This window comes from Eleutherodactylus coqui, chromosome 5 (assembly GCF_035609145.1).
Source record: "Eleutherodactylus coqui strain aEleCoq1 chromosome 5, aEleCoq1.hap1, whole genome shotgun sequence".
NCBI classification, from domain to species: Eukaryota; Metazoa; Chordata; class Amphibia; order Anura; family Eleutherodactylidae; genus Eleutherodactylus; species Eleutherodactylus coqui.
Window position 1 is genome coordinate 228,842,144 of NC_089841.1, and position 25,048 is coordinate 228,867,191.

A 25,048-nucleotide genomic window follows, 5' to 3' on the forward strand; every position below is an offset into this window, starting at 1 on the left:
AAAATAGGGGGAAAATATTTTGAACTCACCCGGGCGACAGAGCAGAAGGAGCAGCAGAGCTCTGAAACACCGGAGCTCCATGACAGTGGCACTCATGTACGGGCAAGGAAGGGAAGAAGCCTATTGGTGGAGGCGAGAGAGCAGTAGCAGTTCCCACCTGCGCTCACCACTAGAGATGAGCGAGCATACTCACTAAGGACAATTACTCGAGCGAGCATTGTCCTTAGTGAGTACCTGCCCGCTCGGAAGAAAAGATTCGGGTACCGGCGGGGAAGAGCGGGGGGGGGGGGGGGGGGGGGAACGGAAGAGAGATCCCTCTCTCATCCCTGCTCACTCCTGCAACTCACCGCTCACCCACAGGTACTCGCTAAGGACAATGCTCGCTCGAGTAATTGTCCTTAGGGAGTATGCTCGCTCATCTCTACTCACCACCAATCAGCGGTACGTATGGGGCGTTAGTGCAGAAGTGAGACAAACAGTAAATGATCGCAAGTTTGTTTGTGCGTCAGCGATTTAGTTAACATGATGTTAAACTTGCGATCACGCCGGCAACCTTGAATCTTGGCATGTTCGCACTATTTAACACATTGACTTTTTCCCCCCACTTTGGGGAGAGAAAAAAAAGTGCGGCTTATAGAGCGAAAAATACGGTATACATCAATCTGCTGAACTCGGCCTGCTCTATAATATGCAGCCCACAGATTGCACTGCGTGCTAAATGTCAGAGGTTCCCTTTAATCTATACTTTAGCCAAAGCTGAGCTCTCAACACTGTTCTTGATTCCTTGTATGTTTCTTTCTGCTTCCTTCTCTTGTGAGTTCATCTATTTCTGCAATGGTTCTTGCATGGAGCCTGTACTGCGGCACAAGTATGTTCCATGGCTACTAATTACAGAGCCGTAGAGTCTGTTGGCGCTGCCATGCACCTTGGGTGCGGCATGTACAGAGATATTCTACCCTCGAAGGACTTCTACCATTATATATGGAATTTGAAGGATCTTGCCGTGCTTTGTTCACAGGGAATCTTATGGAAAAGATCTGTATCCAAGGCATACGAAAAATTACACAAGAGGCTGAAGAACCCCTTCTGCAGGCCTTTTACAGCTGCATACTGAACCGAGCCATAATATGTTCAGGGTTTTTTGGACTTCATTGAATTTCCTGAACATACACTGAATGTCCACTTTATTAAAAACGCCCATCTAGTAGCGCGTTACACCACTTTGGGCCATCAGAACCTCCGCAATTAATCATGGTATAGATTTTGGGAAGTATTGAAACTGTTCTACAGGAACATTGCCCCATGCAGACAGAATGGCCTTTTGCAGTTGGTGCAATTTAAATGGAAATAGTGGCATACTTTGAACAGCTGACAGGAAGGGGTCATCGATCCATGCTGCTTGCACCAAATTCTAACCTCCCATCCGCATGGTGCAACATGAATCTGGATTCATCTGACCAGATGATGTTTTCTATTGAATCATAGAATGGTAGAGTTAGAAGGGACCTCATCGGGTCCAACCCCCTGCTCAGTGCAGGATTCACTAAATCATCCTGGATCGATGTTTGTCCAGCTTCTGTTTTTTTTCTAATATCTAATTTGTGTCTCCTCCCTTTCAGTTTCATCCCATTGCTTCTGGTCTTACCTTGTGCAAATGAGAATAGGGCTGATCCCTCTGCATTGTGACAGCCCTTCAGATATTTGTAGACAGCTATTAAAGGGGTTGTCCCGCGGCAGCAAGTGGGTCTATACACTTCTGTATGGCCATAATAATGCACTTTGTAATGTACATTGTGCATTAATTATGAGCCATACAGAAGTTATAAAAAGTTTTTCACTTACCTGCTCCGTTGCTAGCGTCCTCGTCCCCATGGTTGCCGTCTAATTTTCGCCGTCTAAAATGGTCAAATGGCCAAATTAGATGCGCTTGCGCAGTTCGGGTCTTCTGCTTTCTTCAATGGGGCTCCGTGTAGCTCCGCCCCGTCACGTGCCGATTCCAGCCAATCAGGAGGCTGGAATCGGCAATGGACCGCACAGAAGAGCTGCGGTCCACGGAGGAAGAGGATCCCGGCGGCCATCTTCAGCCGGTAAGTATAGAAGTCACCGGAGCGCGGGGATTAAGGTAAGCGCTGAGCGGGTTTTTTTTTAAGCCCCTGCATCGGGGTTGTCTCGCGCCGAACGGGGGGGGGGGGGGGGGGGGTGTTGAAAAAAAAAAAAACCTGTTTCGGCGCGGGACAACCCCTTTAAGTCTCCTCTCGGCCTTCTTTTTTGCAAGCTAAACATTTCCGGATCCTTGAACCGTTCTTCATAGGACATGATTTGCAGACCGCTCACCATCTTGGTAACTCTTCACTGAACTTGATCCAATTTGTTGGTCTTTTTTTAAACTTGGGTGTCCAGAACTGGATACAGTATTCCAGATGAGGTCTGACTAAGGAGGAGTAGAGGAGGATAATTGCTTCACGTGATCTAGACTCTATGCTTCTCTTAATACATCTCAGAATTGTGTTTGCCTTTTTGCTACTGCATCACATTGTTGACTCATGTTCATTCTGTGATCTATTAGTATAAGGCCTCGTAACCGTGGGGAAATTCAGACCTGCACAGATTCCCTGTACAGAATTCCGCAGTGGGTCCCTCCTGCCTCGCAGAGATAAGGGCCAGGAAAGTAGATTATAGTTACCTGTCTGGATGCTGCAGGTCTCCCCTCTGTCACAGCCAGATCTTCTTTCTTTGGCCTGGCGGATGTGTTTGGTATGGCGCGCGCATGCACCGTTCACAATCCCTTTTTTTTTTTTTTTTGAACTCCTGCTTTTTCTGGGGTCCGATGGCATGGAAGCAGTGACAGCTGCGTCTGTGCCGCGGGTCCGGACGGCTTGCATATCAATGGAAGCCGCGGGAGCCGTCAGTGTGGGAAAACCGCACAAACATTGGGCTTAAGTCCTTTAGCTCCATTTCCCCCATTCTGTATGTTCTTTTTTAATTTTATTTGTCCAGATGTACAACTTTGCATTTCAGATTGTAAAATACCATTCTGTTAGTCACCGCCCACTGCTGAGTGATCCGATTTTTTTTTTTTTTTTTTTTTTTTTTAGTTTTTTTTGTTCTCTCTTGCCCGCTGAAATCTTGTCTTTCTCTTTCTCTTTGACAACAATGGCATTTGAACTGTCTGTCTGCTGTTCTAGTCCATCCATGCTTGGTGTTACATTGTGCGTTACATTAGTTGGAGCAATAGCATTGTATTTGGCTGCAGATTACTGAATGATGCACCGCCTGTTCCTCACACGATTCTTGACATCCTCTTCTGACCCCTTTTATTGATGAACAGGATTTATTTTCACTGGATGCTTATACTCAGTCACACCATTCTTGGTATACGCTCAACACTAGTGCATGAGAAAACCCAATAAGTTTTTTGAAATGCTGGCCTCAGCTAGTCTAGCACTGATGATGAAGCCACATTTTAAGTTGCTCAGATAGCTTTAATTTTCCCATTTTAATGTGGATTCACACTGAAACTGATCCATGGAAAACTTGCTGCTATGCTGCACTGCAGCGTCATGTGTCTAATCTTGGGGAAGCTCCAATCGGGAAAGGACATGTGACTCTAATAAAGTGGCATTCAAATTTTAATTTGGGAGCTAATTGCCCCGTGTAAAGGTACTTGTTGTTTGGCTGGTATCCAAGCATATACAAGGGATTCTGAGACTTGTCATAAGAGAGTAGATGTCCATTGACCATGCCTCCAGTGTTACAGACAGGAGTGTATCGTAGGACTGCAATCAAGCAAATCATAATATCATTTCTCCTTAAGGAGAAAGCTGTGTGAGGAGAATTAGAAGGCCATCTATACTCCTCTGGGAAATATGCAAATGGGAAGATCAATTAACACCTCTGGAGTGCCCCCTATTGGAAGGCAGCATTTATACTTGCAGGGTGTATAGTTTCAGTCTTTGACGCATGATTCTCAGTCATTAAACAAGACTTGTTTAAAAAGTCTAACATTGAATTAAAGGAATTCTGCCTTCCAAGAGGCATTCCATCTTCCCATTTGCGAAAAAAAAATATACACACACTATATATATATATATATATATATATATATATATATATATATATATATATATATATATATATATATATATACATACACATACATACTGATCTTGTCACTGCTGCGCTCACGTCTTTTGGTGGTTGAGTTACTAAGTCTGCAATAATCACATGCTTGTTTACCCATGTGACCACTTCGACCAATAGGAACCTAGCAACCAGTTTATCATCAGTGACATCCCGTAAACCAGCTGGTTCTTCTACTTTACAAGCTAATGTGACAGTTTTGCGGGATGTCACATACCGCAGCGCCAGAGCACCAAAGTAGTGCAGCGTCATGGTAAACACATATATAACATGTGCTTTTGGGTAAGACGGGTCCGTTAATGAAAAAAAAAAATAGTTGGCCAACCCCTTTAAATGTTGGGTAACAGTACATTCTGTTACGTTGTACCTTATTCCACATTGCACCTTGAGATGCATTGGTGAAATTACTCTCAACTTCTCTAAAGTCAAGTCAACATGCCTACAAGGATTAAACTTCTTGGCAGAGTTCAACATATTGTACAGTTCTTAAGAAGTCCGTAGATTTTCCCCAGACAATGTGCCAGCTGTGTACTTTATTTACCGGTCGTCCGGCAGCGAATGTTACACCGTATAATAGTAGCTGTAGAGGGAGGTGAGCACTGTGGCCTTTCTTTTCTGAGGATGTCAGTTCAATCCTAAGCTGCGTCTCTCATGGTTGGTATGTCTTCTTACATGAGGGTTTCTCGCTAGTTGTACCGCTTGCTCACTCGGCTCAATAATTCTGTGATGTTGTGTACAATGTAGCCCCATTGGATGGGATAAGGACTGTAACATAGGCTGAACTGGATGGACACAAGTCTTTTTTCGTCCTTACATTCTATTACTCCCTCCCCCCCCCCCCCCAATGTTGATCCAGAGGAAGGCAAGAAAACCCCACCAATTAGGTTGAAGCCAATTTTCCCCATTTATGCGAAACAAAATTCCTTTCTGTAAATTGGAATAATCCCTGAATCCACAACCCTTCTGAAGTTTTCTAATGTTTTCTGACAACCCTTTTAAATATTTATGCTTTAAAATACTGTATTATATGTGTTGATGTGAAAATGAAGTATAACTTGGTAACAATTAAGACTTGCCTGTGGTACATCTTAATAGGGTGTCGGGCTTTAGTATTGCAAATGATGGCAAGTTCAAGTCTCCGATGGGGAGTAAAGACAGTAGAATCCTGAATGGATGTAATGTTTGAATTGTGCTTTTTTGGTTACTCCATCTCCAAGAAAAAATCCTTTGCATCTGTAGCTTCCTACTTCTCTTTAGGTGGGTTATGTGATCGCATTGTGACCATCTGATAATCACGTGGCTTTGTGCTTTCTTAAGAAATCACTTTTTCACTTGGTAGAATTCCATTATGATAAAACTACATGCACTGTACCACACAGGCTCTTCATGGGGAGAGTTACAGACAGAAAACCTAGAGGTTCCTATGACAGTTACAGTGAAGAAGGTTGCAGTTGAGCCTCCCTGACTGTATACGTAAGGCCTTTTAGCTTATTTTGGTGATTATTAAAGGTAATGATAATTGCAGTGTCCTCCCAGCAGGCAGAGATGATACTGCTTCTAACCTGTCATGTGATTCTGTGCTAACTCATCATGGGACTGATAGCGCAGCAAAGAGGAAAGGAAGGCACGGGGAAATACAAAGATCAAGATGTTGTCTGATGAGTATCAAACAAGATGTTGCACTGCATGGAAGAGAGTGCAATATATATGGGAGATGTCCAAAATGTGAGAGGTGGAGGGATAGAAAAATGTTTTTTTGCTGGAGAAGCTCTTGAATTACTGTATAGCATTATTTTTTTTTCTGCAGGAGTTTCACTGATTAGGCTGCTTATCCATATCCGTTTTTTCTTTTCCTCATTGATGTCAATGGGGTTTCAAAAGATAACAGACAGCCTTCTGTTTGCTTTCATTCTACCAGGTTTCCGTTTTTTTGGGTGTGAAAAGAACGCTATGGACGGTTATTTTTCCATCCATAAAAACGGAAAGCCATTGAAATCAATGGGAAGAAGAAGCAGAGAGACAGAAACCCTGAACTGACCCAACGCAGGCGTGACAGCAGCCTTACTCCTTCAGTCCTACTATGGAAGTAAGGAGCATTATCATGCATGCACGCAGCTAGACATGCTCCAGGCTCTGAGTACAGTTTATTATGTCCTATCCCATAGTGAATCAGTAGGATAAAGCTCGGCTGCAGCGATAAGGCCCATTTAGACAACAATTATCGCTCAAAAGATGTCCTTTAAGCGATTATCGTTGTGTCATTTAAGCGCAGGGTGATGGCTCAAATGTTGAGCAATGACCTTGCGCCCCCAGCGGAGGATGCAGAGGACAAGCGGGGGGTGCTTGTTCTCTGTGTCCAGCTGTTCCCCCACTTGGAGCGCCTGGCTGTCATACAGCCGGGCGCTCCCAGCGGAGGATGCAGAAGACAAGCAGGGTGGGCCCCTCTTGTCTTGTGCATCCAGCTGTTTTCTGCATGGAGCACCGTGCTGGGTATGGAGAACGCAGCTGGACAGCTGCGTTCTTCATACCCAGCCTGTCATGGAGCGAAATACAGCTGAAACAATAGTATCAGCTGTATCCGGCTGTGAATTCCTGATAACTGATCGCTGATCTTTCAGCACGAGGTCAGTGCTATTAGACACAATGATTAGCGTTTAAAAGATGGCTTTGAGCGATAATCATTGTGTCTAAATGGGCCTTTAGTCAAGAAAAGGTAATCTGAAACTAACCAAGGGGGTCTCCACGGTGGTTAAATTCCAAGGAAAATAGGCATATTCATGGATTTGAAAATAGGCATATTCATGGATTTGAGCAACTTTGAAAAGTTTTACAACTTTGTGGTGGTAAGAATCCTCTCCAAAACAGCAGGTCTCGTGGTATGTTCCCGGTATGTATTGGTCAGTAACGACCAAAAACGGTACAAAGGACAGGTGGTGTGAGGGTAGTGAATGCGGATCTGCTGGGCCTCAGAACTGATTTGGCTTGATCCAGAGGCAGCACCTGCGAATCCCCACTTTTCACCCTTCCACCTCACCAGTGAGGATCTGGTCTTTACCAGACCCCCATACTGTTATCCAAGTAGTCTCAGTTAAAAGGCAGCTGACACGTTTGCTTAGGTTTTCGGTAATGCGGTACTGGAAGGTGTTGACAAGGATGTAGTCATAGAACAGAGCTGGAGGCAGGGCAGGTGGGATAATCTCATAGATAGCGTAGCTCAGGCCAAGGGTCAGAGCAGGCAGCAGACAAGGAAAAGGTAGTCAGATAACAAACCAAGGTCAGGATTGCAGGGGTCACTTATCAGGAAATCCGACAAACACACTGGCAGCTTCACACAGTATGGAGACTGATTGCTCAAGTACCTGCTGATGGGCAAAGTAGTTGTAATTAGTTGTAATGACCCTAATCTGAGGATAGGTCATCAGTAGTTTAGTCCCAGAAAACCCCTTTAATTATTTCAGTGCTTATTTACAGGCGCCGTCGTCATTTAAATACAGGATTATTGAAACAAGATAGAAGACACAATTAGTCAACATTTTTTAATAACCCGTTACCTTAAATGGCAATAATCAGTGATCAAAGGGTTACGGAAACACCAGTTATTGATATGAAAGAACTAAATGATAAATGGGAGAAGGATTGTGGACCAACTTTAGGTTGTGAAAGGCAGAACCTTCCTGCGGGTGCTCCTGTAGATTTACCAGCTCTTCCTGTATACGCTGCTGTTGTATATCATGACCTGTACGAGCTCTTCTATATGTGTACAGGGTATAGATTCAGCTCCTCTGGGATTGTCCGAAGGAGGAGTGCGAGGGTTTCTATGAGCGTACGCAGGTCCTAATGGAGGTGACAGTGTTACACACAGCCCTATGATTCCAGGCACCTGCCCTAACAACACTAGAAGTTCGTTTATGATGCTTCAGGCAGTTGACGTTTTTCCTCTAAAGTCTATGGAAATTACAGGAAAAGCCGATCTAGTCGACATAGCACTATATAGAAACATGGAAGCGCTCACAGTAGACCTAAAGATATGCAGACCAACTCATATTCTGGAATCCTGGCACACCCATAGACTGTCAAGGCATCTATTTAACATATATGTCGTGAGAAGCACATGACGCATATGTTAAATAGATGCCATAACAGCCTATGGGAAGTGCGTGCCGCTGTATGACATAGGACACAGGCATCTGTCACCCACTACTTTCTATGGCATGCTTTAACAAGTATGTCATGACAAGTTAATGACCGATATGCTTATCAGATTCCATACTTTGTCACCCACAGGCTTCCATGTTAACCTTAACCCTTTGCAATCCAATTTTGGATTCAGGGTTTCCTAGGGGTCTTACTCTTTCTGCCATTTCACAATGGCGCTATCTGCTGGCTAGAGCCAGTACTACAGTATGGGACATGCTGGAGAAGCCCCTGACAACAGAGCGGCCAGTATTATACAGTAACAATACCCTGCCGGACGTCTTCCGACATTAGAGCTGTACAGCCTTCAATCAGAATGTCTTCAGACGTCAGACAGTGGATTGGAAAGGGTTAAAGGATATTGCACGGTGTGTAGAGTTTTACAGGGTTCTGGTAAATGGAGTAGTGTAATCTTGTAATCTATACTAGTTCATCCTGTTTTTTTTGGGGGGGGGGTTTGTGGCAAATAGATGTATACTGGGTAGGACACTTTTGGGGGAGGGAGGGTGACTAATGGACCCCTATGGATGTGCTTCATCCGGAGCTTTCCCAGCATGCACGCTGAATGTATGGCAAATATGTGATGTGAACGCTAGATTACATTGTATCTAGTTCAGGCCGTTCTATGTATTCTAAGCAGTCGGGACTCCAGGTGTTACACCTTTACATGGATACATTGTAACAAACTATAAACAGCGGGTGTAGCTCCAATCTCCTGCCTTGGGGCGGCCAAAGATGTAGCAACATTACTATTTATTTTATTAGTCATTTAAAACCCTTTTAAAACATAATTGCCATAAACCCCAGGCCTGAAGGGCTTTGTGAGAATGACAGTCCGTGCACTACAGCAATTCTTTTCACTTTGCTCATTGTCCTGTCCAAGAAACTGACAAGGGGGCAGGGATAGACTGGATCATAGAACACGGGGTTACTGGGTTGCTAGACATGCAGGACAATCTGACTGGCGGTGATAGAAATTGAGGTGAGTTTTTCCCTAATCTGCCCCAACTAAACCTGCCAATTAAGTGAAATACCCGCCCTGAAAAGGAGGACCCCACATCTGGAACCTCACTAGATTCCCCTTATGTCCCTAGGTGTATAAATAAAGGAAAGGGAAAATGTGACTGTAGAGCAGGACGGAAAAGGCAAAAAAAAACAAGACAAGGACAGAGTACGAGAGCAATGAAAGTTAGCTTCCTAATTCAAGCACTTCTCTCCTGACCTGTCAAGTCCTCATGCGAGTGTGACTGGCTACATTATATTCCCAGTCATTGTTACCATGCTTGTTAAAAAGTCTGACATTGACTTGCAGGAATACTGCCTTCCATTGGATGGCGGTGTAGAGGCATTATTCCATCTTCCCATTTGCATAAATTTCCCAGAGGAGCATGCATGGCCTTATAAGTCTCCAGTGCCAGCAGGATCTTGGCAGCAAAGCTATGCAGCTAGCCCGCATGTCACGAGGACATGAAAGGTCCTTTTTAAACAGATTATCAACTACTTTGAGACCTATAAGCTAGGGATGTATGTTTTAGAATTGCCTTCCCCCGCTATTCCCCCAATGTCGGCACTGAAACCCGCTGCTGAATGCAATCTGTGGACTACATAGGCACGCATGAAGTAGTCCTCCTATTCTATGCATGCTACTAAGTAGTCCACTAAATGCATTTAGTTGTTGTTCTGAGCGTTGACAATGGAGGAACGGCGGGAAAGGTAAGTGTAAAATTTATATGCCCGGACTCGGCATGTCAGTATACTATTTATACTGCTAGAGGAAAAAAGGTAACTACACCAACACAGAAGGGGGTTCTTTACTGTAAGAGCAGTGAGACTGTGGAACTTTCTGCCTGAGGACGTGGTGATGGCAAATTCGATAAGAGTACAAGAGGGGGCCGTGACGCCTTTCTTGAGTGATACAATATTATATGTTCTAATCATTAATATTTCCAGAAGGGTCGGTGATCTGGGGAATATTCTGATTGTAAGATTGGAGCCAGGAAGGATTCTTTTTTCCTTAAATGGAGAAAATTGGCTTTTACCTCATTGGGGGGTTTTGGCTTCCTCTGGATCAACATTGGGGGGGGGGGGGGTAATAGGGTGCACTGGATGGACATATGTCTTCTTTCGGCCTTGCATACTATGTTAATTTGTGTCTGTAAGCCTAGTTTATAGGCTCAGAGTAGCTGGAAGCTTCTCTTTAAATCTTTAATATGTTCCCCCTTTCCCTTCGGTCCTCCAAACTCAATGAAGCATTCTTACAAATCTTTTTAATTGCTTCTTCAGTTACATAAAATTACAATTCGAGAACCATCTGAAAAACCATCTCTGTATAATTTATGGCCCAGGCTGAAGAACGGGCACAATGTTACTTCTGATGACGATGGTATGTGTGCTGAACAGGTTAGGCAGCTGTTGGGCTCCATGACTAGTACAATAGACTCTTAGGGTTATTACCATTCCTGAAGTGTATGGGCTTGTCTGCCTCCACGTCAGTTCATGCACCGTTAGACACGTGCACATTCCCTGGCCTACACATGGTATGCACATGCCAGACATCCTGCTCATCTTCCAACAGAAATGTAGAAGATGTGACATCATCATACTCCTTGACAAAAACTGTCTTCAATTTTATAGAATGTATCAAATTTTCCAGAGTCTTTGTAGCTCCTCCCCCTCTGACAACAGTCATAGCGGAGGAGCTGCACTGAGAGTACTGGATCTAAGCTATGCCGGGCTCACACGAGCGGGTCAGATTCCGGCTGTGAGCCCGGATGGTGACCCTGCGTATGGCACTGTTCTGTATTGCGCATTACCTCGGCGGTTTGCAGGCGGTCATGCGCAGTACAGTTTTTTTTGGGGGGGGGGGGGGGTTTGTGTATAAGCTGTTGCTTATCGATGACCCTGGTACCCGCAGCCCATACACAATGTTAACTGCGTATGGCCTGTGGGTCGGACGCCTCTATTGACATCGATGGAGGCTGTCCACGCAGATTCCGTGGTAAAATACAGCATGCTGCGATTTTTTTTTACCGCTCGCGAAATATGTGACTCGTACCTGCTGGTGTGAAGGGAAATTCAAAAGTACATGCCTTTAAATGCCCACATTTTACCAAAAATTGTCAGCGTGGATGCCAATCGCAGACTTTGTAATCCAGATCCGGTCGTGTGAGGCCAGCCTCCACTAATAGGGATATTGGCACAAGTATCAGGGCTCACTAGCACAGTTCCATCAAGAAATCCTGGACAAATAGCGCAGCATGACGAGCTTTTACTTTCGAGAAGATGGCAGACAGCATAGCAAATGCCAGACGGAAGCCATACTAGTTAATGGGACCTATCTAGCGCCATTCTCTTCCATCATAGCGTAACGGATTGGTTTATTGAAGGGATTCTATTTATTTGTTCCTATAACGGAATCTATATATATAAAGACGAAAGCCCTCACTGACTGACTGACTCGCCACTAATTCTTCAACTTCCCAATGTCGTACAAACATGAAATTTGGCACGAGCATTGATTATGTCATAAATGGGAGAATCTAATGGGTCCCAACTCGAATATTCAAATCTAGTGCAAAAGAATTAGCATCCAAATTTTACATACGTAATCTAATTCTCTCACTTCCCGGTGTCATAGAAATTTGAAATTTGACACGAGCATTGATTATGTTATAAATAGGAAAAGTAATAGGTCCCAACTCCATTATTCAATTCTAAGCGCAAAAGAATTAGCGTCCAAACTTTACGTACGGAATCTAATTTTCACTTCCCGATGTCATAGAAACATGAAATTTGACACGAGCATTGATTATGTTATAAATAGGAAAAGCTAATGGGTCCCAACTCGATTATTCAATTCTAAGTGCAAAAGAATTTGCGTCCAAACTTTATGTACGTAATCTAATTCTTTCACTTCCCGGTGTCATTTTATATAAAGTAAACGTCGCATGGTTACCTCCACGTGGTATTTCCTGGGTAACGCAAAGAACCATGCAAAATGGTGAACATATTTTTTTCCTCGGTATCTCTAAAGTAACTGTGACTTCATAAGATTTTCCGTGTGAACACCAGATAAACACCAGTACCAACTTATCTCGGGCGAAGCCGGGTATATCAGCTAGTAGATAAATAGAATTCCGAAAGCAGACGTGAACAGGTCGGGTTGTGTAAACATATCGTCGCCTTTATTGGTGAAAATAAGAGGAAATGATTTTCCTGTAATCTCTACAAAATCTATAAAAGCGAGCTGCTGCTTCTGATATCGTTGGCGGGATCTCTGAATGCCTTTCAGCTCATTGGCTAATGGATCGGTCAAAGGTTTTATTTTTGTTAAAGGGAAACTCAAGCAGAAACCTAACCTAGCCCTATTAGAAAGGCTTCTCTTATTCCCCCATGTCTCCTCTAACTTACTTTTTGGAAGAGAATAGTTCTACATACCCCATGATATATTGTTCAGGCCTCAGAAGCTACAGTTCTATAGATCATACTTAAAGGGACTGTCTAGTTGTAAACTATTGATGGCCTGTTTTCAGGAGTACATTGGCACCAGTTTGCTACCTAGAACTCTTGCCAAACAGCTGTTCTCTGAGCCAGCGCGCTTATGTACTGAATGGATATTGCAGTAAGTGGACAGCTCCATTCCCACTGCAGTGGCCGAGCTTGATATTACAGGCAAAGTTCCCATTGAAGTGAATGTCAACTGGGCCTGTAATACCAAGTCTGACCACTGAAGTGAGAACAGAGCTGTCTGCCTCCTGCACAACTCGGCTCAGTGCACAAACACGTCTACTCAGAACAGCTAATGCACAGGGGTCCCTGTTGACAGACCCCGCGCTAATCTACTACTGATGACATATCCCGTGCATAGGCCACCAATGGTTTACAGCTGGACAATCCCTTTAAATGTGAGCAGCATGCTAGAGAGCCACAGATGTAGACTGAAGATACATTGTTGGACTTGGGCCAGCTGCACACGGATGCGTAATCCGACCCTGTGCCCAGTGGTAACCTTGCATTCCTGTCGTTGTCTTATTTCTTCTGTACTGTGAATCGCCCGGACGGCTCGCTGTCTTGCATGCGCAGTACAGAATTTCCCATACGGTCGCTAGGCGATGACGCGAGTCCTGCAACCTTTTTGCCATGGCTCAGATGGCTTCCATTGACTTCATTGGAAGTGTCCTTGCGGGGCCCGCATGAAAATAGAACATGCTGCGATTTCCCCCCCCCCCCCTCCGCGAGCGGAAAATCACAATTGATTGCTGCTCCTGCGCAGGAAAAAGTGCATTTCCATAGCGCGTTACGTGCTGGATTTGCTGTGGAAGCCCACCGTGGACTCCGCGACTCCAATCCAGCCACGTGCAGCCGGCCTTAATCACAGCATTGTGACCGTAAACCACGTTACTTCGCGAACCACCCCTCCGTTGTCGAAGGCTCTGATAACGCCCAGTCTCTTTCAGATCTACCATGCTTACCAAGTACAACAATCCTCCGGGAGCCGCGGCCTTACTATCAACCTTGAAATTAGCTGCTTTCACCTTTTGTCACATTTCTCTCACTATTCTTTAATTCTGAACCAGCTCTTGATATAAAATGATTCCGTGTAGACGGCCAACTGCATTCTTGCTCCGAGTGATCTGGAACATTAAGACCTGCACAAATGCGTAATCTCAGATTAACCTGCTTCTTTATTTTTCTGAGCCGGCATTCATGTTATTGCCGTATCCCTGGTCTTAGTTACCTTATATTACCTTGTTTAGTAAGTAATACGTTCGGGAAAATCCATATTACTACTAAAATACCAAAACCGTTTTAATGCAGATTGTTTCACAGAGGCGGATACAGCCGGGTCACGTGTTATAATTGTATTATCGCACCACTTCTCTTTCCACCAATGCGCAGAGAATAGGTTCATTCACATTTCTATATCTTGCGCATTCATATCAGCCACGCCGGAAAAAAAATTGGACATGCTTTTTTTTTTTTGTGCAGAAATGTGCGCAAAGCTGCGTGAAACAATGCCTAATTCTGCAGTGCTGAAGAAAAATCGCAGCATGCTCCGTTTTATCGCGGATGCGTTATTCGCAGCTCGTACTCCATTTAATATTGTATGATTATGCGGAATCGCTCACAACTGCCTCGGAGACCAGGTAGCGGACCGGAACGCCAGCGAGAGAGACAATAGCAGATAGAATTTGAAAATGACTTTCGCCTGGGCGGTGTAATGACGGTTTCTCAGGTCATTCCCTGCTTGCGAGTTTTCTCGCGCGCGGACAATACGTTCTCCATACACGTACATCCGCACCTAATTCATTTCCGCGATCACTTGCAGGCAAGCGGAATCCGACGCGTTCTTGTGAGCCCGGCCTTCTGCTGTGGATTGTCAATTCAACGAGCGCTGAGAATTCCGCGGTAAATCCATACGTAACACCGGATGTATCACTAGACTCCACGAGGCGCAGTACACAGAAGCGCCAATGATGTCGTCGAGTATCGGATTGTCAGTGTGGGCCAGGAACGAAGGAAAAAAAAAGTAAAGCAAATGCAAAGACGCTTGCAGTTTATTATTTTTTTGGGTCGTTAAAAACAAGACCTAAGGAAGCGATTGGCCGCGGGACCTTCTGCGCGGTCGCGTCTCATTTAAAGGAGATAGAATTAGCGGTGTGTCTACTTTCTGTATTCAGCATTATTCCATTCCATCCTAAGCAGGTTTGCATTGAACTCTTCTATGATTTATAGACCGAGTCACGGAAAGTAATAGCCGTGTTGGAACACGCCGGGGTTCTCTTCGGCTTTTGTTTTTCTGCCGACTTCATCTTTTTTGGTTATAACATTCGAAATCCTATAAGTTCTCTTAGCTCATTAGTTGCTCGGGGTCATTTTATATGTCACGAAATCATACTGTGACAAACTAGTATTCCGTATTGATCTCCCCTGAATACATAGTCGTGTTATCAGCTTTATGCCTTGTCGATTGTTTTTTTTTTTTTTTTTTTCCTTCTATATCATTACTGCATTTTTATTTCCGCTATTTTTTAAAATCTGGCAGAAGATAAGATTGAAATGGAAAACACATTAAATGCTGAAAGACAAGCGAGGAAGCTTTTCAGGATTCAGTATCAGACAAGTTCTCGCAAGTCCTAGAGCGGCGTTCAGACAGACGCTAAGAATGAGTCTCTTCATCTGACCCGATATGGCATTGTATTACAATGGCTAGCATGTAATACTTCATTTGCTCTGGCCGGCTGCAGCTTCCCGTAGCAATAGTAGCCGTTTGTCTGGCAAGGAGCTCTTTGCTGCTGATAAAGTTTCTAAAACTCTTGAGGCAGGAAGGGTATCGTCTCTCCTTAGGAGACGCCTAGAAGGTGAGTGAGGTGACTTAAGGCCGTGCATGCTCTTCTGGGAAATATATGCAAATAAGGAACCTGGAACAACGCCTCTGCAGCACCACCTATTGGATGGCAGTGTTCTTGCAAATCAATGTGTGACTCTTTATACAGGTCTTTATAATAATCATTGAGAATTGAAAACCAGAAAACATATACATACAGCTGTTTCGGGGGTTTTGCCCCTCCTGACCCACATCACTGGCCTCTCACTAGCCAAGCCAGGATCCTCCTGCACATTGACGAGGGGCAAACAGCGCAAAATAGCTGTCTGTGTATGGACGCTGGCTTGGTTTTCAATTCCCATTCATTGCTCTACAGACCTGTATAAAGGGTCCAACATTGATTTGCAGGAATGTTGCCATCCAGTAGGTGGCGTCGTAGACGTATTGTTCGATCTCCCTTATTTGCATAAAACTCCTGCCCCACTCCCAAGGGGTTGTCTAGATAAAATGAGGATGGGCTGTTTACTGGGTGTCTTGGAAGCTGGACCTGCGGCAATCATCACATTGACTCCCATAGGACAGGGGTTGCCCGTTTTCACAAATGAGGCCCTCGTTTAGGTTCTTGATTTTTTTAGAAGGCAAGTAAAATATCAAACATGGCGTATTGTACAGGTTACCAATGACAATTTGACCAGTAATCTAATGATAGTTCAGAAAATTGCTGATCGATCATCCATCATGATGCTTTCATCATCCTAACCCTACACTTCCTTCTTTTCTTTCTTGATAGGAGTCCCTTTTCCCAAGAACTTTCTCCAGATCTGCAAGAAGATCCTGTGCAGACTATTCCGCGTGTTTGTCCATGTGTACATTCATCACTTTGACCGGATCATTCTCATGGGAGCAGAAGCACATGTTAATACCTGCTACAAGCACTTTTACTACTTTGTAACAGAACTGAACCTCATAGACCGCAAGGAACTCGAACCACTGGTAAGCCGAAAGTAAATCTCATCGCACGCCTCAAAGTTAAATCCATCGTATTGTTTTTATCTTGTTACATTTTTCTGAATTACCGCTGTAGCAACGGCAACGCATGATGTGTTATTGCACTACTGAGATAATTGGTTGTGGCTATGCTATTTGTGTAGCAGTGCCACCATTCAAACTGAACGGCAGAAGCCGCACTACGCAAAGAACAAAGCGGTACTGTGCAAATGTAGTGTGCCATCCTTCAGGGGTGGCACTGCTGCATGTGTCTGGGTTAGCACCATCCACAATAGGGGGCAGTATTTTTTGGGGGCAGAAACATTAGATTTTCATGAAAGGTGGACTAAAAGCGTCTCAAGTTTATGGAAGAGGTAATCCCAGAATTGACCTTTTATTACCTATCTATAGGATAGGTGATAAATGTCTGACCACTGGGGGTATAGTTGGCTATATTTGCTCTCCGTAGGAAGGCACAAATACTTAAACGTTGCTTCCAACGGGTTATAGGTCTTATAGCCACAAGGGTTAATGTATGTACGTAGTCTTTAAGGATACATTTCTTCTCCTGACGGATAGGCTGGTCCCTAGCGCATTGCAGAGGCTTTCTGGGTGGTGGCTTTTAACATGGCTCACTTGCGTTTGACCGTGGTCACAGTGCCAGCTTTTCTCACTGATGATCACAGCATTGGACCCCGATGACCCTGGAGGTCCCTTCCAACTCTACTATTCTATGAGGTCTACTTACAAGGTGGAAGACTACCTCTTGCCCCACATCCTCTTCTCTGCCACCATCATCTCTGATCAATTGAAAGGGAGATGCCCTCTCCTCCCAAACACTGGCCCACACCATACACGTACGGGAAGGAGACTCACAGCAGTGGCTATCTTGTGGTCACAGCAGCTATAAGGATTATGGTTCATCCCCAGCTGGGGACTTTATCCAGGCCTGCTGGTCTCAAATGGGCCTCTTGTTAAGCTTTCTCCTACTGCAGAGCCACTACAGGAGGGACTGTGCTGCATTCAACTCCAGCAGGGGGAGTGAGTGCTTGCCATGTGGCATACGCTGCACTCTCCCCAAAATAACAGCCACCATTGGTTATATACTTGCCCCTCCTTCTCTTTCATCATTGGTTGATATGCTATCTGTATCACATAAGGAGGCAGCACCTATTCCTGCTGCCCTACATCTAATGGGTGGTGCATGTAACCGCACTGCTGCTCCATCTTGATGTGCATTGGGGGGGCGAGTGGCAGCAGCAGCATTTCAGAATAAAAACACTTTAAAGTCTTCGAGTCAGAGGCGGGGGCCATGCCAGGTTCAACCATCAGCATGTTGACTGACAGGTCTTCTGCTTGTGTATAAGGAGACAGCTGTCTATCAACATGCTGCGAGTAAGAAGAACCCAATGTGGACCGGCTCTTAGACTCCAGTACCAACAGGATTGTAGTCGCATGTAAACATTTGAAGAGGTTGTAACAGTCTTACAAGCACAAAGCCCCTTTAAAGGGGTTGTCCCGCAGCAGCAAGTGGGTCTACACTTCTGTATGGCCATATTAATGCACTTTGTAATGTACATTGTGCATTAATTATGAGCCATACAGAAGTTATCAAAAGTTTTATACTTACCTGGTCCGTTGCTGGCGTCCTCGTCTCCATGGTGCCGACTAATTTTCGGCCTCCGATGGCCAAATTAGCCGCGCTTGCGCAGTCCGGGTCTTCTGCTGTCTTCAATGGGGCCGCTCGTGCAGAATGCCGGCTCCGTGTAGCTCCGCCCCAATCAGGAGGCTGGAATCGGCAATGGACCGCACAGAAGAGCTGCGGTCCACGGAGGGAGCAGACCCCGGCGGCCATCTTCAGCAGGTGAGTATGAAGACGCCGGACCGCCGGGATTCAGGTAAGCACTCTCCGGTTTGTTTTTTTAACCCCTGCATCGGGGTTGTCTTGCGCCGAACGGGGGGGGGGGGGGGGGGGGGTTAAAAAAAAACAAAAAACCCGTTTCGGCACGGGACAACCCCTTTAATGAACTGATTGGATGAGATATTGATTGCCTAGCCTGATGATAACCTATTGCAACACCCCAGAAGGGTGACCCTGGACACCCGGCTAACGTGAAGGGCTGGGAGGGTGAAGTGCTGACGTGTCACAGTGGCACTTACCATGGTCTGGTCTCGGAGGGATGACACGCTGCCAAGGCCAGTGTAGATTGCTGTCCAGACTTTGACACTCCTTTGGCTGGGAGTGCCAATAAAGGGGATGAGGGGGGTTGCAATAGATTTTACTCGTGACGCCGCTGTTCCCACACTGTTAATATATGCGGTGGAGTAATAACACGGAGACTTGTGTGTAGTACCTTGGGTCCTTAGGAATGGTTAAGACCCAGTAAAACTTTACTTTAATCAACTTTGTATAACAGGCAATTGCAGGTACAATTCACTTATACAGTTACAGGCTATAGCTCAGAGGTAGGGAGGATACACAGGAACAATACGGCCCTATAGTCCACGTTATCTATATGTTACCCGTCCTGGAATTGGGAGCACTCCGGAGAACAAAAAGGGTAGGGGTCACTCCACAGAACACTCTGGCAGACAAATTACTCAAGAAGACTGCTTAGCCTAGATACACCCAAAACAGCATCCGCATGGGTGTCACAATTGCATACCTCTGTACGGTGATCCTAATGACGGATGGCCACACAGGAAAAACGCCTGTGTTGTGAATAGGTACCTGTTTTAGTAAACTGGAGTTGTGCGCTCTCTCTCTAGAAGGGACTCTGTCCTCTCACATCCACTCGCCAGACACTACCGGTAGTCGCTCTTCTTCCTCCATTTTCACCAACATTGAAGCTAAAGGTGCTTCCATGCGGCTCTGTGTTAGCACTGTGTAGCAGGCAAGATGGAAGCCTAACTCTATCACAGATTGAAGAAAACCTCTTCCTGCTCTCTGACACTCACATTTATAACCTCACTTGTACCACATGACACAGTAGAATAGATACATTCAGCTGACAGGCAATGATTTTAACACAGTTAACCCTTCAGACGCTGCAGCTGTGCAACACAGATACAGAAAATGACATGACGGCTTTGCACAGTGCAACCACATGAGACAATACATGTATGACAATTTTGGAGGGGACCAGGATGTTGTTCTGGGGCACTACACCATCAGTTTTTTGAAGTTGGATAACCCCCTTAAGGCATACAGAGATACAGTAAGATCTAGTTCTGTACAAATTGAACCAGAATATGGCTGCTGTGTGCATGAGGCCAAACTGCGGATATTGATCAACTAAGATGTAGACATTGGATTGTGATTTTTGAGCTACATCATTCTTCTCTATGGCAGAGCTAACTGGTGATTACCATTGGAAGGGTCATTGGTGACTCCTCTGTCCGGCGGGGGGGACATATAAAGAAAGAGGAAGTCATTAAACTTTTTACATTTAGACCTTTTAAAGGTTCTCCTTTGTTCCATAGCAAAAGTCATTCCCTCCCCCGCCCCCATGTTCACTTAACCTCTCCATCTGAATATGCCTTAAGGGGAACCTGTCATGTCCCCACAGCAGTATAAACTACGTTATGGCGCTGTTAGGTGACAGGGAGCTAGCGGATATATTTTTTTGACTTCCCTACTCCCTGGATCCAGCATTGTCCTCCTCTGAAGTCCCGGTGGTGGACGACAATCTGACTCTCTTCAGAGCCTTGTGCGCATGCTCTCCTATACACTTGTATAGGAGAGCATGCGCATGAAACTATGAAAATAGTCAGATTTTTATGTGCCGACGGGACCTCAGAGGGGGACAATATAAAAATCGCAGGAGCAGGCGAATATAAAAATAATCCATTCCCCTGGTCAGTATCATGCATCATAACTTAGTTTATGAAGCTGTGTGGATGTGACCGGTTCCCTCTAAGGTTTGGTCAAAATCTCATCAAAAACCGCATCCAAAAGACTGCTCACAGTTTTGCTGCAACTTGATGTGGTTTTGGTTTTTACCGCAGCCACATCGAAATCTGTGGTGCAGTTTTTTGCACAGTTTTTAATGACCGCTCAACCATCCTCTCTAAATGCAACCTTAGCAAGGTCGCTTCTGTAATCCACATATAGCTGTAGAATTGTCTTTATGTACAACTTTCAGGGCTGTCTCACACGAGCTTATGCTACTGTATATTAAAGGAGATGTCCCGAGGCAGCAAGTGGGTCTATACACTTCTGTATGGCCATAATAATGCACTTTGTAATATACATTGTGCATTAATTATGAGCCATACAGAAGTTATAAAAAGTTTTTTACTTACCTGCTCCGTTGCTGGCGTCCTCGTCTCCATGGTGCCGACTAATTTTCGCCCTCCGATGGCCAAATTAGCCGCGCTTGCGCAGTCCGGGTCTTCTCCTCTTCTCTATGGGGCTCCGTGTAGCTCCGTGTAGCTCCGCCCCGTGCCGATTCCAGCCAATCAGGAGGCTGGAATCGGCAATGGACCGCAGAGAAGCCCTGCGGTCCATGAAGACAGAGGATCCCGGCGGCCATCTTCAGCAGGTGAGTATGAAGACGCCGGACCGCCGGGATTCAGGTAAGCGCTGTGCGGGTGGTTTTTTTAACCCCTGCATCGGGGTTGTCTCGCGCCGAACGGGGGGGGGGTTTAAAAAAAAAAACCCCGTTTCGGCGCGGGACATCTCCTTTAAGTGCACGGCTCTAAATGGATTCGAGTGCTGCTCAGCCAATCAATGCAGTGCTCGATGAACTGATTCGATGGCTGTGATTGGTTCATCGAACGCTGCATTGATTGGCTAAGCAGCGGTTGAAGAACCAATCATAGCCATTGCGTTGTGGAGGCAGGATTTATGAATTAGCCAATCAATGCCGCAGCTCAGCCAATTCATAAATCCCGCCTCCGCAACGCAATGACTATTATTGGCTGAGCATTGGTCAAAGAACCAACCAATGCAGTAATCAATGAACCAATCAAAGCCATTGTTTCTTGGAGGTGGGATTTATGAATCCTATAACCAGGAAGTGATCTTCTGTGGGCGGCTGAGGACTGCATGAAGCACGTTGGAGCTCCAGAGAGCAGCGGGAGGGACCTGGACCGAGCCAGCTAGGTAATTTATGTAATGCAGCTAGGGCTTTTTTGTGGGGTATGGTTTATATTTCAAACCACCCTGAAAAATCACTGTAGGGCTTATTTTCAGGGTAGGTCTTATTTTTTTGGGGGGGGAAACAGGGTATCAACCTGTGCTTAATAATAATCTATTTAGTTTGGATTGTCTGATTTTGCTAATTGCCTCCTTTACACAAATGGACCAGAAATCCATTGTCTCCAACGATTTCTTGCGGCTTTAATTGAGGCTGTCATAGACTCCAGGGAAATTAGAAGAGATATGCAGCATTAGGCACTTTTTTTTTTATTTTCCATGCAGTCATTACTGTGCGATGAGAACATTCAGACACATTAGCATCAAATCATCATCAATATCCTCTAGCTGGTGTGCTCACAACACCAGGCGTCCCGGACTTTATCAGTCGACGATCTACGGAGAAGTTTGTTTCTTACCTATTTTAGACTTATTAAAAATGAATGCATGGACCAAAATAAATATTGCATGATGGACGTCCCTGCAAATGAGCTTCCGAACATGAAAGGAGGCTTTGTTTTCGACATGAGAATGTGAGCGGAGCATTGTATCATCATTAGCGTGGTCCCGAGGCTACAGATGTGACAGGTGATAGCTTCATCAGTCATAAGGCTGAGTAGTACATAATTATTAATGAGGGAAGCTGAGTCCCGGGTGTAGGACAGCGCCTCCAGCCATCGGGGGTGTCCTGCCTTCTTCTTGTGTCTTCTCACCGCTTGCGGTTTGCAGATAGTGTTGCACATAGCTCAGTATGCAGGTCAGATCTCGGTAAATAGACCCAAAGTGACTAGCGTAGAATATTGGAAAGGTTTAATACGTGTTCCCGGGACAGATGACAGAAGGCGCACCGAGCCACATGCTTTTATTTCATTCTGCAGGCTGAGAAAAGGTTCAGTTCTTATTATTAGCATTTAATTTGTGTTACTAGACATAGGGTTAATGCAAACTGAAAAGGTGTCAACGACCAATGGACTTGTTTGCATTTCATTTCCTGGGCAATTATACATTACAATGTTTTCTGCAGGTTGTTCGGATCAGCCAGGGGTTCAAGGCCATAAAATAATTTATATCTTTCTACATTAAATAAATGTTTGTTTTTTTCAACCACAGAAAAAAATACAGATATTTCCCAGTGGAAATGGCTAGGACAAAAGCTTCCATTTCTTTGGTACCGAATAGAAAATTACTGCTAACTTTTTAAAGGGGTTGTAAATAGGGATGAGCGAGTATACTCGCTAAGGCACTATTCATTCGAGTAATGTGCCTTAGCCGAGTATCTCCCTGCTTGTCCCTGAAGATTTGGGGGCCGCCGCAGGGCGGGAAGCTGCGAGGGAGAGCGGGGAGGAACGGAGGGGAGATCTCTCTCTCCCTCTCGCTCCCCGCCGAGACTCACCTGTCAGCTGCAGCGGCTCCCGAATCTTCAGGGACGAGCAGGGAGATACTTGGCTAAAGCACATTACTCGAGCAAGTAGTGCTTTAGCGAGTATACTCGCTCATCCCTAGTTGTAAACTATTGATGGCCTAGGATAGGCCATCAATAATAGGCTGTTGGGAGTCCGCTGTCCGGGAGCCGCTATTGATCGGCCGATGCGCTCATGCACTGAGCTGATTTATGCAAGAAGCACACCGCTCTGTTCCCACTGCAGTGGCCAGGCTTGGTAATATGCACAAAGTTCCCATTCGCTTCAATGGGAACTTTGCTTGTAATACCACTCTTGGCCACTGCAGTTAGAATGGAGCTGTTTGCTTCCTGCTGAAAGCAGTTCCGTGCAATAGAGCAGTGGTCGCCAACCTTTTTTGCACCAGGGACCGGCTTCAAGCAAGACCATTTTTCCATGGCCCAGCAGACCGAGATTAGGGTGAGGCTTTGCTCATATGGGGGCGGGGTTATGGAGGACATCTGCTGTGACAGTCCGTTAGCTTAGCGGGGATGTCAGCTCCCATCCGACAGGCTGAGTGCTGGTGGCGCTGGGGCTCTGGCTCTGTCACGGTGGTCTGCGTTCCTCCTGGGGCTGCTGAGACAGTCGCATAGCACAGCAGCACTCCGAGCTAATCAGAAGCTAGGGGCGTCTACAAGTGTCAAGACTGCTGTATAATGTCGCCACCCCTAACTTTCAGTGGTGACATAATGCAATAGTACCGGCCCCCTAACGCTGAAAGATGGCACGCCCCGCATAATGTTCTTGGTACTGGTGTATCTTGTCTCCACCGGAACTGTGGGGGGGAGACAAGGGTTTGTCCTGCAGGAGTCAAAAGGAACACCCACAGGTGCTGATAGGCTACGTGTCAGACCTGTACCAACCCCTCAGCACTCCTGTCACTGTCTCTGGCGCTCTCGGGTGTTCCATCCCCTATTGTGAGTTTTAACTGGCGGCCTCACTGTGTTTGCCACTGTCATGCTCCCCTCAGCTAACCTGTCACTCGGCACTGCGCTGCTTGTTGGCTCCTGCCTTTTACTTCCAGCATTGTCAGTGCCCCGTGTCCCATTCTGAGTATCCCCATCAGGCTTGCACTGTGCAGCGCCATCAGCCTTCCCTCTGCTAAAGTGTCGGTCTGCGGTGCTGCAAGGTGCTAGTTCTGGTCTCCCGACTCTGTATGCAGAGTGGCATTGTGAGTGTCCCTGGCGTTCTCCCACTGTGCGCCGCTGTGAGGCTGCCCTCACCTATGCTGTAACTATTGGCGGGGTTGTGCTCGTCTCCTCCGTGCTGCGCGCTGCTAGTAGTCTTCAGGTGCGAGTGTTGACGTGGAGTGTATGCAGCTACCCCATATGCTGTAAACCTCAGCCGGTCCTGAAGCGGCCACAGAGCAGAACATACTGTCAGTATTTAGTACTGGTCTTTGGCGACTGCGCGGACAGAAAAAAAAAACCCCAATGGCCCAGTCCAGGTCCGCGGACCGGTGCTTGGGGACCCCTGCATGGAGTAGTGGCCTGGTGAACAGTTGATCTGCAGGGAGCCCAGTTGGCAGACTACCGCTAAATGACTATTGATGGCCTATCCTGTGGAGCCATCGATAGTTTACAACTGGACAACCCCTTTAATAACTGCCAATAGCTTTAATGCTTTCTTTTGCCATGAATCCAGCCTACTGGTTAATGTAGCACTATTCACAAACCTCTGTGTGATTCAGTATATGTTGTAATGCGATGACCAAAATAATGGTGTTCAGATGGACTGAGTCCCAGCACTAGGACCACAGTTATCATAAGGTAGAGGTTTGTAAGACCGTTGTAGGGTAACGGCCAATCTGGGTGATCTGTA

General features: G+C 45.6%; 1 protein-coding gene across 1 annotated transcript in view; it reads left to right on the top strand.

Annotated features, from left to right (window-relative positions):
• The window catches only part of MOB3B (MOB kinase activator 3B), a 100,736-nt gene that overhangs the window by 32,061 nt on the left and 43,627 nt on the right, over positions 1-25,048 (top strand). Inside the window, exon 3 of the mRNA XM_066604295.1 lies at positions 16,452-16,654. Within this exon, the coding sequence (XP_066460392.1) occupies positions 16,452-16,654 (203 nt within the window). The remainder of the gene's footprint in view (positions 1-16,451; positions 16,655-25,048) is intronic.